The 18,725-nt window shown below is 43.5% G+C and overlaps 1 protein-coding gene across 1 annotated transcript in view; it reads left to right on the top strand.

Moving 5' to 3' along the window:
* Cacna2d3 (calcium voltage-gated channel auxiliary subunit alpha2delta 3) overlaps positions 1-18,725 on the top strand; it is an 811,541-nt gene that overhangs the window by 247,827 nt on the left and 544,989 nt on the right. Inside the window, exon 4 of the mRNA XM_051140839.1 lies at positions 14,908-14,967. Within this exon, the coding sequence (XP_050996796.1) occupies positions 14,908-14,967 (60 nt within the window). The remainder of the gene's footprint in view (positions 1-14,907; positions 14,968-18,725) is intronic.

Below are 18,725 nucleotides of genomic sequence, written 5' to 3'. Positions count from 1 at the left end.
ATTTCTTTGGACTGTCCTTGGTGCCTGGGATGCAAAAATATTTGATCATTACTTCTCAGAAAAATCTTTCCCAATCGTCTCTATGAGCACTTGTGTGTAAATCTCGGCATAAAACAAGACTTTCATTGTTCTTGAATATATATTTAGGAGTGAGATTGCTGAGTCATGAGCCGCGTTTAACTTTGCAGGGTCTTCCCAAAGTGGCCTTAACGTTTTAAATTGCTAGAAACATGTTTACTGTGAGAAGACTAGATTACGTTATACATAAGTGATGGCCATTTGTATAGTAGTGCACTTCTTCACAGTTTTTTGTTCTTTCTCATTGATATTTTAGCAATTTTATTTTGACACAATCGACATAGAATTCTTTCCCTGTGAGTGTGGAACTCACAGGGAAAATGATGTCAATGGCTTTAGGAGGTTGTGCCTGCAGCCCTCGTGGCTCCATGTGAGCCCCTCTCTGGGAAGCCTGTTCATCGCTCTGTCATTAGTCATTTAATTCTGATATATTTCCCAAGCAGAAGCTGAGCTGAAGGACTGAAAAAAACAACTTTCTGTTGCAAACACAGAGCTGAGAAACGTTTCAGTTTAATTTATTTGAAGTGTGGGGGAGTTTCCCAATCCTATTATTTTCAGCTTTGAAATCTGTTACACTCTAAAAAATGAATTTTTTTCCCCTGAACTTATTTGGTGGAGAAACCTGGCCTGAGACAACATATGAATATATTCAAAATTTATTTCACCTAGTTAATATGGATAATCACACGTATACTATAGAGATATGACTACCTAGACCAGTGAGATGACTTAGCAGGTAAAGTCACTTGCTGTCAAGCCTGATGACCTAAATTCATTCCTCAAGACCCTCATGGTAGAAGGAGAGAGAGGATTCGGGCAAGTTATTCTCTGACTTTTCCATGTATGCCATGACATATACATGTGTGCACATGTTCTAACAAATAAATGTAAGGTACTTAATATATAAATAAATTTTTTTAAAGGAAAAGGAATACTACTACATAGTTAAGCCTTCATAGCAGTTCAATCATGTGAAAGCCTTGAGCCTCCCGGGATGAGCATGTAATATAAGGACTCACTTTAGCATTCTAAAAATAAGCTGTCCTAAGCTGGGGCTGCACATCCAGCTCCAGGATGTGACACAAAGTTCAGTTTTAGTAGGCAGACCCTTGGAACCTCCCTACTGGCTGTTTCTCTTCTAGAACACTCTTCATGGGTGTCTTCTGGCCCTTCCATGTTATTCAGGTATTGGCATTTCAGGGGTCCCCTTTCTGGCCACTCAGAACATCCATTCTCCTGTTATCCTCTGCCACGTCACCAGTTTGATGTCCTCTGTGCTAGTCACACCCACCTGGTGTGATCTAAGAGATCTGTTCCCTTGCTGTGTCTGGAGCTCCTTGAGTGTGTTCCATTCTGCAGATATTTAATAGGGGTACATGTGGAGTGTGCAACCTGCCCCTGCCCTGACTTCCTGGGATGCGCAGCTGACTCTGCATGGCTCCACCTTGACCTCCTGAATGCTGCTGAGGAGCTATCTCTATCAGGTCTCTTCCGGCACATCAGACATGAGGTGATGGTCTTGCCTCTTGTGTCTACCTCCTGTATCACAATACACAGAAAGTTCTTCAAGGCGTCTCTGGGCCCTGAAAGAGTTGATCATTTGGCACTGGGAGAGACCAGTAATCAAGGCTTTTGACTGCCTTCTTTCTCTTCAAGGATTGACTTTCGGCCACCATCTTCAGCGAGGAAGAAAACTGACAGAATACCAGGTCCTCTTATGTACCTGTCACAGATAGGAGAGTAGGACTTTCCTCTATTCACAGTAGTTTCCGATGACTAATGTTTACAATAGGAGGGCTCCAGTCAATATTTCCTGCCTCAAGATGATCTGGTACATGAACATACATGTCTTTGGGTATGGGCCAGCTGGTGCAGCTGTTGGTAGCCCTGGCTTCATATGCCTCTATCCAACCAGAGACTATCCATTGAGCACAGGCAAGTTTCCCAGTAATTTAAGCACTGAGAACTCTGCAACTCCATTCTTGGCCCTACAACTCATTTGCTGTGTTTGGTAGAGTCTGACTTTCAGGTGGGCAGTTGGGAGCTTCCCAGGAGTTCATGGTTCCCCAAGGTGCCACCATGGACAAGGACCTGGCTTTTGCTCACCCCAGCTTCCACATCTTCCTAGGTTTCTTTTGGAGAGTCTACACTCAGTAGTCTTTAAGAACCATGGAGGTCTGGATATATTGCATACATTTAACTCAGGCTAGGTGAATTGCTAATTAATATTGAGCTATTTTGCACTCATTAAGTGAAGATTTTGGCCTTAGAATTTCTCTTCAGCTCCTATTTCCTAGTAAAAATAGAAGGTAGCTGGCAGAAATTACTTCATAATAGTTCTGTGCCAAAATTCACGTTCTCTTTTCCTTGGTCACGGGAAGTTCAAAAATTTAACCTGCAGAGGGTGACCAAGTCACAATGACTGTCAAGAGCAGGCATAACATGCAAATGAGGCCTGTACAGACAATGTGGGGATCTGAAGTTTGTGGGTTTGGTTTACTTTGGCATAAACTGAACTTCATCTTTCTTCATTAGCTTTGTCTTTTCTTCATTAAAAAAAATTCTTCAAATCTCTTATTACTACTGTATATTCAAGCATCTGCTTATTTCTTTGTCATTTTGACATAGGGTTATAATTAATAGTTGACAGAGGAGAAAGAAGTTAAGCTGGGAGAGTAAAGTCTATGAATAACTCTGTAAAAATTCCAGTCTGGCGTGTAATTTCAGTTCATTACCTGCGCATTAAAAGAGAGAGAGAGACAGCTGAACCCTTAAGCTACCTTCTTATCCTTGGGAATTTAAAAATGCAAAATTTTCTTCCAGAGGGTAAAGATGCTGTTCTTTGAATACAAAAGGAGCACGGGAGAATTAAAAGGGGGGAAAATAACAAAAAGTGAGTTCAGGCACACACACTTCTGGACCCAGGCCTGTGCTTGGCACAGCGCCTCAGGGACAGGTGCCCCAGCTGCTTGTGACTACTGTACCATCTATACTGGTTTCCTGGCTGCCACAGAGTCAAGCCAGACAATGCTGGGCAGGATTCAAAGTCTTGGATGCAGAATTTCATTGCTACTTTAAGGGAAGAAAGTCTTTCTACTGAGGTTCCTGACCGTACCAGCTATTAAACGAAACAAGAAATTTCTGGAAATTTATTTTAGGCACCCTAGTCCTGAGAATAATCTTATTTTTTTTTTCTTTATTCATTCTTGATTTTATTTGAAGTGAGTTCACCTTTAGGTGTAGTTGTAGCTTTATCTCTGTGGTATGAAAACCAGCTCCATACAGTGACCTGGCAAAAGGGAAGTGAATCTAGCCAAATTCCAGTGCCCTCGGCATACTAGAAAGTGAGGAAATGATCAAACTTAGCTGGAAATTGTGTTGTTTTTTTTTTAAACTGTTCTTTTAAATAGTTTATTTATTTATTCACTTTACATCCCCAATCATAGCCCCTTCCTTCCTCTCCTCCTGGTCCCACCCTCTTACCCCCCTCTCCCTTGTGCCTCTCCCCAGAAAAGGAAAATCCCCTCCCCTCTACCAACCCACCCCAGCACATCAAGTCTTATCAGGACTGAGCACATCCTCTTCCACTGAGGCAAGGCAAGGCAGCCCCACTAGGGGGCAGTGATCTGAGAGCAGGCAGCAGAGTCCACAGAGTGCATGGTCCTCTTACTAGGGGACCCACACGAAGACCAAGCCATCTGTAGACTACACAATGCAGGCTCTTTGGTTGGTGCTTCAGTCTCTGTAAGACCCCACCGGCCCTAGGTTGGTTGACTCTTGGTCTTCTTGTGGAATTTTTGTCCCCTCCAGGTCCTTCTGTCCCTTCCCCGACTCTTCCACAAGACTCATTGCACTCTGCCCAGTGTTTGGCTGGAAGTCTCAGCATCTGCCTCTATCCGCTGCTAGATGGAGCCTCTCAGAGGACAGGTATGCTAGGCTCCTGTCTGCAAGCAGAGCAGAGCATTGTCAATAGTTGTCAGGGGTTGCCTTTCTCTCATAGGGTAGGTCTCAGATTGGGCCAGGGATTGGTTGGAAATTTCCCTCAATCTCTGCTGGTATGTACTCTCACTTATAAGCAGACGTTAGCCATATAGTATAAGATAACCATATTATAATCCACAGACCCAAAGAAGCTAAGTAACAAGGAGGACCCAAGGGAGAATGATTGAATCTCTATCAGAAGGGGAAATGAAATAGACATCTGAAGTAGATGGAGGGAGGGAGCTGGATGGGAGAGGGGGTGGCAAGGTAAAAGAGGGTGGGGATCAGATGTGGAGAGAGCCAGGGCAGGAGATGAGGAGGCTTGGAGTAGGAAGGGAAACCGAGGTTAGGGGCATCTCTGCCACAAGCTGGAGACCTGCGACAGGAAAGGCTCCTGGGACGATATGAGGGATATGGAAACTGAAGAGGCCACCTTCTAGCCAAGAGGGACTTCTAGTGGAGCGAGGGGAATACCAACCCACTCAAAAAACCTTCAACTGAAAATTTGCCCTGCCTACAAGATGTGCAGGGATAAAGAGAAAAATATATTTCAAGTAGCAGGTTAAACTAAGACAAATTTGTGTGTGTATGTGTAACAATAACAAGAAAGGAAAACAAGGCCATGATTTGAGAGGGAGAGAGAAAGGGAGTGAAGGAGGGACATGAGTACAATTGGAGGGAGGGGAAAATGATGTAATTATATTTAATTTTTAAAAAATTTTCAATAAAAGGAGAGGGGGAGGGAGGGAGGAAGGGACAGAGAGAGAGAGAGAGAGAGAGAGAGAGAGAGAGAGAGAGAGAGAGAGAGAGAGAGACTGAGAGACTCAAGGTGTCCCATGTGCTGGAGGCCCATGGAAGGGAAGGCACAGTCACTCACTCCCCTCTGGCACTGTAGTAGTGCTTTGGTGGCTGTTATCTTTCACGGAGCCCTGTGAAAAGGTAACTTTGCCGCCCTGTGTGTGGAAGCCTGAGCCCATGGTGTTACCTGAGCTGGTCTTCCTGGCTCTTGGGGGGTGGGGATGTTACCCTTGCCTCTCTGCCTTCACCCTAGAGCTCTCCCTGCCATTCCTCCCTCCCATGGGCCCTGGTTTGTCCCTCCCCCTTCCCCCTTTCTTATTATGTATTTTCTTTCCCTTCTTGTCCTTCATTTCCCCCTCCTACCTCTTCCTTCCTCTCTTTCTCGACTCCCTTCTCTCTTTTCGCCATCCTTTCCTCCATCCTTCTCTCCCTCCTTTCTACCATGCCTTGATGTAGAACAGTCTTACTTACTCTGCCCATCACTGTGACAAAATGCTGGCTGAAAGCAGGCAAGGAAGGAAGGGTTTCTATTGCTTCACAGTTTTGGGGTGTGGTCCCCCATGGTATAGTCATCGCAGCAGCCGCGTGAGGTATCTGGTCACTTTCATGTGCAGGAGGGAAGAAGAGGGTGATGGCTCTGCTTCCAGACAGCCTTCCCTTCTTCATGCAGTCTAGGACCCACACCTAAAGAATGATGCCACCCACATTTCATCGGAATCTTCCTACCTCAGTTAACCCACTATGGCAACTCCCTTACAGGTGAAGGCCTGTTTCCATGGTGATTCTAAATGTATCAAGTTGACCTTCGTGATTAACCATTGCAAGTGTGGGCTTCACCACCCAACTGCCATCCCTTTGCCTTCACTGGCCTTCTGCCTCTGCCCCTCGCCCCACCCTTTCTCTGAATTTAGTTTCCTCTGGTCCCCACTAGTCACATGATCAGAAAGCAAACCTTTTCTATTTTTTAGCAGGCAGGGATTTCACACCATGAATAAAGTTTCCCTAGATAAGTGGAAGAGCTAAGGCAGCAAAGGCCAGGGAAATTGCCCCGTTGTTGCTGCAGCAGTGGCAGCGGCAGCAGCAGCAGCGGCGGTGGCAGCAGCAAAAAGCTAACATAAGTGTTTATTTACTATGTGCCAAGAACTTTGGCCACGACACTGTCACAGGACTGCTGGAGCCAAGATTAAAGTTCGCATTTTCTGACCCCCAAAGCCAGCTCTTGAGGTCAACGCATTCCCCTTCACAAACTGAAATTGCTCCTGTAAACATTTGGATGAAGGTGGAAGGAGAAAGCAAAGGGGGGATTCGAACGGCTTTCCCCATGTCTCAGATGCAATTAAATCCACCCCGAGAAGGTGAAGTCGGCGTGATCGTGGATGTTCTTCTGGTTGGAAGTACACGTTGGCTTCCTACGCATGGTGAGCCTGGTGGCAAGGGGCTCCCTGCCACACTTGCTGGGGTCCATGCAGCATCTCATATGCACATCTATCAAGGGAGCTTGTTTTGTCCAACAGCTTAATCTCCGTGTCCCTGTCGCTGGGAGGACATCAGTCAAAGCTTTCAATCTATTTCATTTTCAGCCTCACTGCTCACAGGTTCTGCTGGTAAAGCTGAAAGAGGAAGTGGAGGGCAGCTCTTGAACGTAGTACAGGAGGAGCAGGTGCACAGCCCTGTGGTTTTGAACATGAGGTTTGGAGTCCTTTCCCTGGTGGCAGAATTAACTTCCACATAACCTCCGTGTAACCATGAACTTGAGGCCCTCCTCCAACTTCTGTCTGCCAGAGAGCAAACCGCGAGAGGGGCAGATGCCCTGAGAGTCCTTGCTCCCGTCAAGCTGTTTTACTCTGGGAAATCTTGTCTCTTCCACACCTTGTCCTCCTAGCATCTCGTGCCTGCGTGGAATCCTTTAAGAGCATCCCGTGCGCACGTTCCCCCCGTGTTCACACGCTGCGGCACAGAGTGAAGACCATCTCGCTCCAGCTTAGTAGAAATGCAAAGCCATGCACGCAGCTTCATTGCATGCCAAGCAAGTCATGAGCAGAGAGCCTGGATTTAGATCCCTGCCCTTGGGATCTAAGGCCTGTGTTTTTCTTCTTTCTTTCTTTCTTTCTTTCTTTCTTTCTTTCTTTCTTTCTTTCTTTCTTTCTTTCTTTCTTTCTTTCTTTCACGGGCCAGAAGCCTCCCAGACCTGTCTCTCAAGGTCCCACTCAGTGGTTGGTGAGGTGTTAGGTACCTGGTCGGTTCTTAGGAAATACTTGTTTCTAAACTATATTCGCACCTTGTTACCTTAAACATGATTCACCTGATCTGGGACAGGTGTTCCCACTTCTCTGGTGAGCTGGGCACTAGCCTCAGTGATGTGCTGTTGGGAGTCCTGGTCATCATTTCCAAGGAAGCCCAGGGAGGACTGCAATGAGGGCGTCACAACTGTCAGAGTTACAGGAGAAGATATTTTCCTCTCATTGTGGGAAAACAAATGTCTATTTTTAGGTCACACTTTTACTGATCCTTGACTGTCCTCCTGGGAAGATATGGACAGTCCTAATATTATGGATACAGCACATGAACACCTGGAGCCCAGATCCGTGGGGGTTGGAGGATCCCTGAGGTTTACTGGCTACTATCCCAGTTTTAGGTTCAGCAAGAGACTCAACCTCAAAGGAATAAGATGGAGAGTGATCGAGCAGGGCACTCAACATCCTCCTCCGGCCTCTGCACATGCATGTACTGGTTCATATACCCTCGTATGCATGTACACACATCCCACACATATGCACCATGCTCACATACATGCACCCAAAGCAGAGTTCATTACCAACAAAGGAAATACCCTAGAGTGGACTTTTCTAGTTTTCTATCTAAATAGCCTTGATGTTGACAGTCAACCCCAAGATATTCCCCAAATACCGATTCCTTTTGGAAAGAGTGTCTTGGGCTTGGGCTTAAGACTGTCATGTCTCCACACCTCCCTTAGGACCCCCTTGGTTCTTGGGTAGCCTTTTGAGCTCAGTTCAGCTGCCTGCCATCCCCCCCCCCCCCCCATCTTTCACAGCTTAGCAAGTGCCACACTTCAGCAGATGCAGCCTGGCATGTCGAATGAAATGGTCTTAGTCTGGAAATCGGCCGTGTTGATAACAGGTTATTAATTCAATCAGCCGCTAGTTGATAACAGGTACCTCCTGTGGAAACAAAGATAATTTGCTATTGATTGTGATCATGCCTCCTGATAGAACACTCTGGGCTTATTGTGTCTTGTAAAAGGCCCGCACACACAGTGTGAAGGAGACGGGAAAGGGGAGGTGTGAGGGAAGGGAGGATCAGTCCGAAAGGCGCACTGGAAAGAGGTGTCTGGCCCATTGTTCTGATGCCCGCTTCCTCTGGAAACGGTATAGATGCACTTTTCTAATCCACTTTGAAATGTTTGCTGTTTGTAAAGCAGAAGCAAGCTCTGCCGCTTTCAGGCAGAAGGTCATTTTACACAAACTGTTCATTCGTGTGCAACAAAGCTTATTTCTTCTGCAGGAACAAAAAGAAATAATGAAGCCTTCTTAAAAGCTGTTTTTCCTGCAAAGAGCGATCTTCTTTATAGTTGGTGAATTATCCTTGCCACTTCTATTGGAATTGAAAAGTAAAAACATTTGTATCAATAAAGATTATGGAATATTATTAGAATCTCAGATAGGATTTCAATTGCGGCCACAGCACGGTGGTCGGAAACAGTGATGCCTTGCCTTCTGTTTCTACCATTGTCAGTCTTTCCAGATTCTTCCCTTTGTTCTGGGTTAAGGCCAATTGGGTGTTTAGCTAATAATATGATCTTTGTTTGGGTTTTGACTAATGCGTCTTTCGATACTCCCATGGGCTAAAGCATTGCCTTAGCTCCCACCTTTCTTTTGGATGCTCCCATTTCTCAAGAGTGTGGCTTGAATCTTGCTGTTTCTGGGACATGCCCTTGCCTTCCTGGTGGCACTCGTGCCTCTTAATCTGTAAATATCCATTTTCCCTTGTGCCCCTTCTGTGAATCACCTCCCAATGTTTCTCAGATTGCTAGTGGTCCCAAGCCCCACTATGGAGATAATTCTAATTATGCTAATAATGGAAGCAGCTTCAATTAACCTACTCTGTTCCAGAGAGCTAGGAAGTACCTCTCGGGACCAGAGGGGAAAAAAGATTTCATCATCAGTAGGAACAAAAAAAAAATGTCAATTTGAATATCTTACTTAATATTTTTCAATCTAATGGTCTATGTGCATGTGTGTGTGTGTATGTGCGCATGCATTTGGTATATATTGTGTGCGTGAGGTTTGTGTGTGGTACACGCACATGAGTGTTTAGGTGCTGACACCAGTTTGTACACATGCAGAGGCCAGAGCAGAGCCACCAGGCATTTTTTCTTATAAAACCATCTGCCTTATTTTCTTGAGTCAGGGCCTCTCGCTGAATCAGAACTCACTGTTTAGGGTAGGCTGCGCAGCCAGTGAATGCATAGGGTCCACCTGTCTCTGCTTTCTAATGTTGGCGTTAACATGTATGCATAGCTGTGCCTGTATTTTTATGTGAGTGCTAGGGATTTGAACTCAGATCTTCAGGCCTGCAGAATAAGTGCTCTTACCCAAGGAGCCCCTGTAATGATTCTTAAATGAATTATGACTCTTGGCGTAAGACAGAAATGCGTCTTGCATCTCAGGATCAAGCCAATCTCATTGTGCTGGGGTCCTGGAAACAATTTCTGATGCACTAACAACCCCTAAGGAGGGGAGCAGTATGTCATTTTAATTCTGGGATGTATTGGGTTTTGAAGCACATGACTGTGTGAAACCTGGGTCTCCATGGTCCTTATACTCTGACTCATTCCCACGTCATGGTCAAACCTCTCCATGGAATACATTGCTGGTCATGTTAGTTCTGAGTACACAGTGATGCACAAACACTGTAAGTCTCTTTCCATCAACTCTAAAACAAAACTCACCAAGTTGAGGGGAAGAAGAAAACAAATCATGCCATTCTGGATACACTGGCGATGAATTCTGCCTGGGTGACTCCCTGCCCCACCCTCTGTACACTTAGCTTATGTTGATATGATGGAGGAGATAGGTGAATCCTGGCCTGGATGATAATGACAACTCATTGGCTGACTCTGCACCAGTCCTCACTGTAGCCCAAACCCAGGCTAATGATTACAGATTTGTTCTTTACAGTCAATATAGTCGAATTCCAATCTTTTTTGGAGGAAGAATTCATCTCTTAAATGGCATTAAAACCCTCATAGGAGTATTAAATGTATTACTGCAAAATGTTAAACAAAAGCTACTAAAATATATGAACTGTTTTGAAATCTTTGCTAAATGCAAGCATCACATTATAGCAGCTTTTACAGTACAGGGCTTTTAGGTTTAACAGGGGGAGTAAAAATAGTTCTTTGCTCTTCCATGTGTTTTGTTATATGACTGTTTTGCTTTAAGGGTTTTCATCTGTAATTGTCTCTTTCTAACTCTGGGGATTTTCATGAGCACTTTTTTTTTTTTTCATTTGTACACAATTCATTCCTGCTTGTTCCATCAGCAGGAGTCCGGAGCAAGTTCCTCTAGTTCCATTCTCTTTCCCGCTTGTCACAGGACATCCATGTTTTCTTTTCAGCCCTTGTTAAGCCAAAATAGCCAAGGACAAAAGAAAAAATAGCACTACAACAACAAAACCCTATTTTCTTCACATCCAATCCTTACTGTGACTTGCCTTGTCTGCCCAGCCTTCTGGGCCATGATGGAAAGTTTGGTCTATATGATGTCTTTACCTCTGACCTTGATTTAAGTGTTTGGGGAGGAAACGAGAGATCGTGCTTTCTACAGTGTTGTAGAGATGCACACATGTGGTCCTTGTCACAAGAAGTGAGATGTGATGGTCAGCGAAATGCTTTAAAAGTGCTTTACTGTCCCCACCGTCCCTTCGGCCGCTTTGCCTTCATTGCAGCTATAAATACTGTCCACGGCCCCTGGCCTCTAGCATTTCTTACTTATAAAGATGGCTCTTGTTTGTATTTGTTTCACTAAAATGGAAGAGTTATGTAGAAATATAAAAAGCAGGGCAGTGTGGCTCGCCTGAGAAATTACTACCTTTTAGCCAGTAGGTGCTTTGTCTGGGACCAGTGTGCACATTCCACTGTATTGTTACCATTTTTATAGTGCAAGGAGGCTTTAAAGAGGAGGATAGGGAAAGCTGTGGCCAACGTTTTTGTTTTCCTTTACCTCAAAGCTCAGGCTGGAGTCTTCAAAGCCTTTTAAAATTTTTCAGTATCCAAGTTTAATTAAAAACCACATTCAATTCTGTAATCCCATCTGCAGATTCAAAAGGAAAATTCACATAAGAGAAAATTAACTTATTATTATTAAAAGTACACTGCCTCTCTAACAGACATAATAGAGAAGCCGCTCTCCCCAGGCTCTGTGGCTGTTCCTTACATGAGAATATTAGCCAATTTAATAGAATTTTTCCTTGCCTGCAAATGATAATCAAACTTACTTTTTAAAGCTGATCTCATTTGACTTGGGTGATAAGGATATTTGCTCAGGAGAAAGATGCTATAGGCTATTGCTTTCCGAGGCTGCATACCAGAGCTTGAATTCAAACAGTCTCCATTTTGTTAGGTGAATATTCATTTATTTTTATTTTATTAACAGTAATAACTTCTTTCCCTCAGATTCAAGTTTAGGTAAATTTAAGGTACATGATACTCATATTAAAAAGAGTCACATGTCATTGGTTCTTCATCCAAAGCCTGTAGTTTTCAACATGCTGGTTCTCACAACTCTTAGGAGCAAAATAGAGCCTTTTCTTCAGGTCTGGTTCCCCTACAATCTACCAGAAAATGTAGGCTTGCCTTCATTAGCCCCAGCAGACAGATTGGGATAGGTCTGCATCTCGCTGTGCAGACAGCAGCATCCTTCCACTACGAGCCTTGTCCTAAAGCTCTTGCCAGCTTCCCATGCAGCAGCTGGGATGGGCAGCTGCCGGCTGACTCTCTTCACTTGAGTAGTATTTCCTAAACTGCATACGTGAATGTAATGTTAGACATAAAATACAGTCCACGCTATGTCACATAGGACTTAGTATGGGATTACATGGGGTTCATGTGTATGATACACTTAGCCATACAGGGTCATATAGTCTTATGTAGGTCAAATGTTATATGTGGGATGCTCTTCATATATTCTTTCAACTTATACATTTCCATCTTGTTTTCTTGTTAGTCCTAAACCACTTTATTGTTTTAGTCTATTCCAATTATTTTGCTCTTTTCATTTTCATTATGACAATTATTGTGAGGTTTTATTTTGTCTTTTTTTTTTTTTTTTTTTTTTTTTGGTCATTTAGATATTTTATTATTTTTCTTTTGGGTTCTCAGTGTGCTTAGGCACCATTAAAAATCTCTTAAAGGTGTTTCAGTAAGCGAGTACCCAGAATGTGTGAGTAGTGTTGGTAATATAAGTGATCAGTTTTGCATAATGTTTATCGATAAATCTCCACGTGGAACCGATTCCATAAAATATTCATAGCAATTACAATCTGACACAAAGATTAAAAGAACAAGCCCTCATAGACATAGCTTTCTTCTATTACTTCTTGTCACTCATCTGTCACAATGCATGAAGATACATGTACAGAGTGCACACTGTGCCCCTGGGGGCTGACAGGCTACATTGACTGGGAAGATTCTGGGAACATCATGATCCAACTAAACTATAGGGCAGTGTTACCCAGTCTCTTCCTATTTTTCTTCACTTTCTGTTCTCATTCCTCCCATCTTATGTCTCTCTTCTGTAAAGACTTTTATGCCTTAAAGTGAAAATGTGTATGTACCCAGAAATATGAATGAGACCTGAGAAATCTTAGAGTTTTTTGTGGGTAATACTTAAGCCCCCAGGGTGAGGTAGACTGTGAAATGAACGCTGTTTTTAGCCTGTGGTGCCCAGCTCCAGCAACAGCAATGGCACTTGGAGAGAGCTCTTGTGAAAACACATCGCTGGGCCTCTCAGAGCTTCTGTTTGGGTGGCTTCTAGGTAGCACCTGGAACTTTTCAATTCTAGCACTTTCCCAGGTGAGCAATGCTGGCACTACACTTTGAGAACTGCACCTATATGCTCATCCACCATGCATTTTAGGGGAGATATCCAGGACCCAGAGCAAGGTAGGGGCTTTCCTGGCATGCCACAGCGAAGGTAGCTTAGCTTCAGACACAGAATGAAGATGAGGTGTTCCATCTGTGGGTCTACATGTTCTTCAGGGTCTGTTCTTGATGGCTCAGAGCAGACGTCCCTGGTGATGTACTGAAGGGAGACTGAAAAATATGATTTGTGTTCCTCCTAGAAGGTTCTCTATGAAGAGTCTCTCTCTTCATGGCCTATGGAGGAGAAGCCTTGGGTAGCCTCTACCATTGCCCAGTCTCTACCATTACCCCATACACTTCAGCCTCTTCATGTCTTATCCAATTAATCATGAGATGTCTGTCTGTTGATTCCTGACAACTAAGAGATCAACACAAATATAAATTTTCAAACTTGGCCCATTAAGGTCAGTTTTTTGTTTTTTTTTTTTATCATGTCTGTGTTGATTTTTTTTTCTAGGTCAAGTTGACACAAGCTGACGTTTTCTGGAAAGAGTGAGCCTTAATTGAGGGATTGCCTGTATCGGATTGCATATGGGCAAGTTTATGGAGCATTTTTCTTTGATAAGTGATTGATGTGCAAGGGCCCTGCTCAGTGTGAGCAGAGCTACCTTTGAGCAGGTAGTCCAGGGTAGTATAAGAAAGCAAGCTGAGTAAGCCATGCTAAGCAAGTCGTGAGCCCCGTGGTTTCTGTTCAAGTGTTTGCTTCTAGGTCCCTGCCCTATGTGTCTGCCCTGATCTCTCTTCATGGTAGATTGTAAGCTGTAAGATGAACTAAACTTTCCTTTCCATGTTGCTTTTGGTCGTGGTGTTTATCACAGTGATAAAGAGCAAACTATGACAAGGTCAGAGCAAGTAAGCAGAGGCAGCAAAGGTAACCATGGAAAAAATAGAAATGATTGGGATTTATGACATATTAGTGAAATATTATTTCAATGAATAAGAGTTTTCTGTAATGTTCTTTAACCTATATTTTCATAGAAAATATATTACTGTTTGCATCCTCAGGTTAAGGGAAAATGGTTTTGATAGCTACCTAATTTTCTTTATGTCATAAAATTGTTTTTATAAGAATGTGAAGGTGAGGCAGATAGAGTGGCACAGGTCTACAATCCCAGCACTTAGGATGTAGGGGCCAGATGACTGTGAGTCCTAGGGCAGCCAAGGCTACAAAGTGAAACCTTACCTCTTAAAGGCAAGGGAAGTACATGTGTGTCTATGGGACTGTGCCTGCCCACTATGTGTACAGCCCTGAGCTCTGTCCACCTACCTCAAAAGGAAGTGATGATGAATTTGTTGAGTCTAGTTTGTCAAAAGGGTAAAAGTTGTGGTTTCGTGGGGTTTGAGTATTAATTTTATCTTGATTATCTTCTTGAGATATACACTATCAAAATAGCATTGGCATATAATAAAACACAAATAACTATCTCCTGATAACGATGTATTGGAACTGAAGCAGAGAGAATTGGCAATCAATGATTAATGAAATCAAAATAAGAAGTCTTTCCCAAACCAGTAGGGAAGACCCCAAATCTGCGAGAATTGGGTCCAGAGCAACTCAATCTTGATTAAGGACCTTCGATACCTAAGTTATGCCCTTTCTGGATAAGTTTTGGAACCTCATTGAGAATCAAGCGCCAGGGTCTGAATGCATGCATGCATTCATGAATGAACACTATAATAAACCCTTATGTTAGGAGACATAATTGGATGATGAAGGCCGAAACTGAAATTTGACTGTGATGGGATGTCTATCCATTTCAGGGAAGCAGGTACATATACCAATGCGGTGACCCGTCCTTTTCAGATAGGGAATTACCCTTGTCTCTTCATACCGTGCGGTGGAGTCCAGGTCACAGTCCTGATTCTGACTATTGCCTTCTGTTTTCCAGCGTCTGGTGGAGGCTGCAGAGGACGCGCATCTGAAGCATGAATTTGATGCTGACTTGCAGGTAACAGTCTATATATAGTTTGAGCCAAATGGTTGGTGTGTTTCGGTGACTGAGGAGAAAAGCTTTGAGAGGATGGTACTGACTTGGCATTCATATGTCTCTCCCTTGTCGGATGAGGGTAGCAATCCTCAGTCTGGTTCCACCAATGGCAGTTACAGTAGATGATGTCACAGACTCACATGTCTACCAGATTTCAGTGAATTTTCCTGATAAGGGGGAAGAATTATATCATTAAGTTGATGGTAATTGTTAGGATTCTCCATGGTAAAATGATTAAATGGTAGATATCCAAACTCCTGTTTCCCAGGCTGCATTTTGAAACATAAGTGACTGGAAGCAAGGTTGTAATGGATTTAACCTTGAACTAGTTATTAAAAACAACAATCTTATGCTTAAACAATATCTATTTAAGAAATTTGTTGTAGTAGATATAATCATGGTAGACTGGTTGAAGAGAATATTATCAGATATAGCAAAAGAGAGGCGGGCAAAAAGACCTTTCTAGCTTCCTCCGGAAGGCGCTTATCTGAACAGTCTGTGATTTTGGGTTTTTGTGCCTTCTCTTCACTGCAAATAAAACAGAAGGAGCAAGTCCCAATTTTTAGGTCTGCTCTTTGTCAAAACAAAATTTCTTTTGGTACTGTGTGTTCATAATCAGGATGTAGTGTTTATTTTGCAGTTTTCATTTATGTGAGGAAAATAAGGAGAAACACAAATCTTAAAGTGACCAAAAATGGTGTTTGTAATGCAGCCTTGGTCCTGATCTGTCTCTTTCTCATAGCTACACTAAAATGGGGGCGGGGGTGGAATAGATAAAAGGTTAACAAAAAGAATAGTTATAAATACGCAGTCAACGTTAAGAGAAATCCACAATGTACTTCAGGCCTGAGAAAGTTATAGGAAGAAGGGAGTTCCAGAGCCCAGGGGAGTGACTATAGGGAAAGGGTATTTGGTGGAGAAGTCACAGTTATTCATGGTGAGCAGGCAAAGGGAGACTATAAGGGCAAACAGACCTGTCCAGGTTTATCCTGCTTTCTTCTTGTCCCGTCTTTGAATACTGTAGCTGGTGGTGTAGCTGGTAGAGGTCAGTCTCCTGAGTCATTGAGAATGTTAAAGATGGTCTGGAGGGACCAGCAGAAGTTATCAGGGACATAAACCGGGTGTTGCTGTTAGAGGTAGCATAAACATAAAAGCAGGCAGAAATGTAGACAGGCGTGGGAGGGGCAGTATGGAGAAGTGGTAGGGACAGTCATGAACAACGGGAAAGCAATGGGATGTTGGCACAGGATCCTGAGCAAGATTGTAAGAAAAAGGGCAGAGTCTAGCAAAAGGAAATTTGAGTATAGCAACAGGAACCTTCCCTTCCTGTAGCCATCCTTACATGGTGGCTTTATGAAGAGTGGGAGGCCATTGACTAGCCATGCCTGGCTTTAGCAAGCCCTTACTTCAGAGGACTGGATGGCCTCGAGTAGGGTGGGGTTTAATGAAAGGGCCAGGAAGCAAGTTCCTGGGTGGAAAGACGGCCAGAGCCTGTAGAGTGTGTAGTCAGGGGGCGCTTCTGTCTGCCTTTTGGAATCCTGGGTGCCTTCCTGAGAGTTTTGGTTGGAAGAGACAGCCCCTCAAACCAACTTAAATCCATGTATAGCAATTAAAGTAAACATCCAGGGCCACTGTGCTGGCTTGGTGAGTAAAGGTGATGCCACCATGATGACTTGAGCTCCATCTCTGGATACCACATGGTAGAAGGTGAGAATCAACTCCTTCAGGTTGTTCTCTGACCTACACACACACACACACACACACACACACACACACACACACACGCATTGTCATTTACTTAGCCCCAACCTTACCCCTCAAAATAAAGAAATGAATATAATAATATTTTTCAAAACAAAGTAAAATAAGAATCCATTGGTACACACGAACAATGCACCGGTGCATAGGTAGATACATATTTTGTTTTTAAAGGATAAAAGTTTCTCACAGTAAAAGTTAACTAACACATATAAGGAAAATGGATATAAAAAGATTAAAGAAATAATCATTTAAGGCAAGAATCTTCAATGGACCCTAAAATAATGGGTAAGCCTTGAGCGAGAGCAAGGTATTGACAGTGTCAAAGTGTCTCTCTACAAATTATATATATATATTGTATTAATATGGTGGGGAAAATAGCACCTCTGCTAGCTAGAAGCCTGCTCCATATGTGACAACCAGGAAGGTGTTCATTATCAGCCATGTAATGAGTGACACCCTAGTGATTCAGGTCGCATGTTATCCAAAATGACTAGCCAGATAACTATAGACTGCGAAGCAACTGTAGAATAACTCTTTGGACTTCTCGTTAAAAATGACAAGTTCAAGAAAGAAAACTTCAGCATATACAGGGGAGGTAATCCACCTCAGGAACAGTCATAGGGGAGGGGAATAATGGGAAAATTGGAGGGGGGGAAGAATGGGAGGATACAAGGGATGGGATAAACATTGAGATGTAACAAGAATAAATTAATTTAAAAAAATTTAAAAAAGAAAGAAAGAAAGAAAACTTCTGAGGGTTTTTTTTTTGTTTTTTGTTTTTGTTGTTGTTTTTGTTTTTTTTTCACGTTAGTGGAGATTAGGGGCCCAGGACAATAGAAAGGATGTGTGATTCAGTGCCGGTGCTGAGCTGGAGAGATTTGAATGCAGGCTGTGTATCAGATAGTAGCATGGTGTTACTGTTGAATTGTCTGGCTTTGCTGTGGTTCTGACTTTTCCTGGAGCAAGTATTTAGATTCACGAGTCTAGCAGGAAGGAGTGAGTTTACAAGAGAGTAAGAGAAGTTGGAAATCAGAGCCCTTTGGGAAAATCTGGCATGCCTGTCTCTGATATTTACAGTCCGCTTTATTCTGAAATCTGTTTTCAATGAAGCATAGGTGGGCTGGTGCTGGGGAGGGGTCAGCGTGCTGGCTTGTAGGGATTATATGGTCCTCAGCAGTGGAAAACACTTGGGGCATTCTGGGAGATGCTGAGGGAGGGATTCTCTTTTGCAGTCTGAAGCTATTGTTCCCTTCCCAGACCTTTCTAGTTTCCCATTACAGCTGTAGAATAAAATTCTGGCGAGGTGCAACCGGCCCTCTCTGTCAAGTGTGGTGCTGTGAACACAAACGAAGCATTGAAATCTCTTGAAAAACAAAACAGACACCAAGAAAAGTAGCCTGTAGCTTCTGTTCTCTGGGAATGCTCTGTATGTCTGCATTCTTTCTTCACCCTTTCTTTATGTGAATGAACAAGTAGCAGAGGGCACCACTGTCGCCTGAACACAAGGAGATGTTGCAGTAATCTCTTGGTATTATGGGTGCCACTCACTATCCTGACCTCAGACCTCGCTGAAATCTCAGGGTCAGAGCAAACGTGTGCTCTTTGGTGGAAACCTGTAAAAGAGAGGCCTTTGATAGCAGGGATGTGCATCAGAGCATCTGTCCCTGCTCAGAGGGAGGCTTCAAAGCTGCTGAAGCTCTGATGCTATTAAGTGCAAGTCCGTTAACGGCCGGGGTGTCAGCCCGTGGCTATTATGAGGTAGCAGGCCTGAGCCTGGGCTTAGAGTTTATTGCACTGATGGTCCATTAGAGCTGATCAATTGTTAATCTGGGTGCTGCTGACCTCTCTGCGACCCTGCCAGAGGACTGTTTCTATTAAAAAGAACCTCAGATACCATCTGCTCACCGTGTAGTAAGACCAGGAGGGATCCTGTCCTGTTACTGACATTTCCCACAGTG

The sequence above is a fragment of the Acomys russatus genome, chromosome 3 (assembly GCF_903995435.1).
Source record: "Acomys russatus chromosome 3, mAcoRus1.1, whole genome shotgun sequence".
NCBI classification, from domain to species: Eukaryota; Metazoa; Chordata; class Mammalia; order Rodentia; family Muridae; genus Acomys; species Acomys russatus.
The sequence above is the reverse complement of the archived record's forward strand: the minus strand, read 5'-3'. Positions and strand labels throughout refer to the sequence as shown.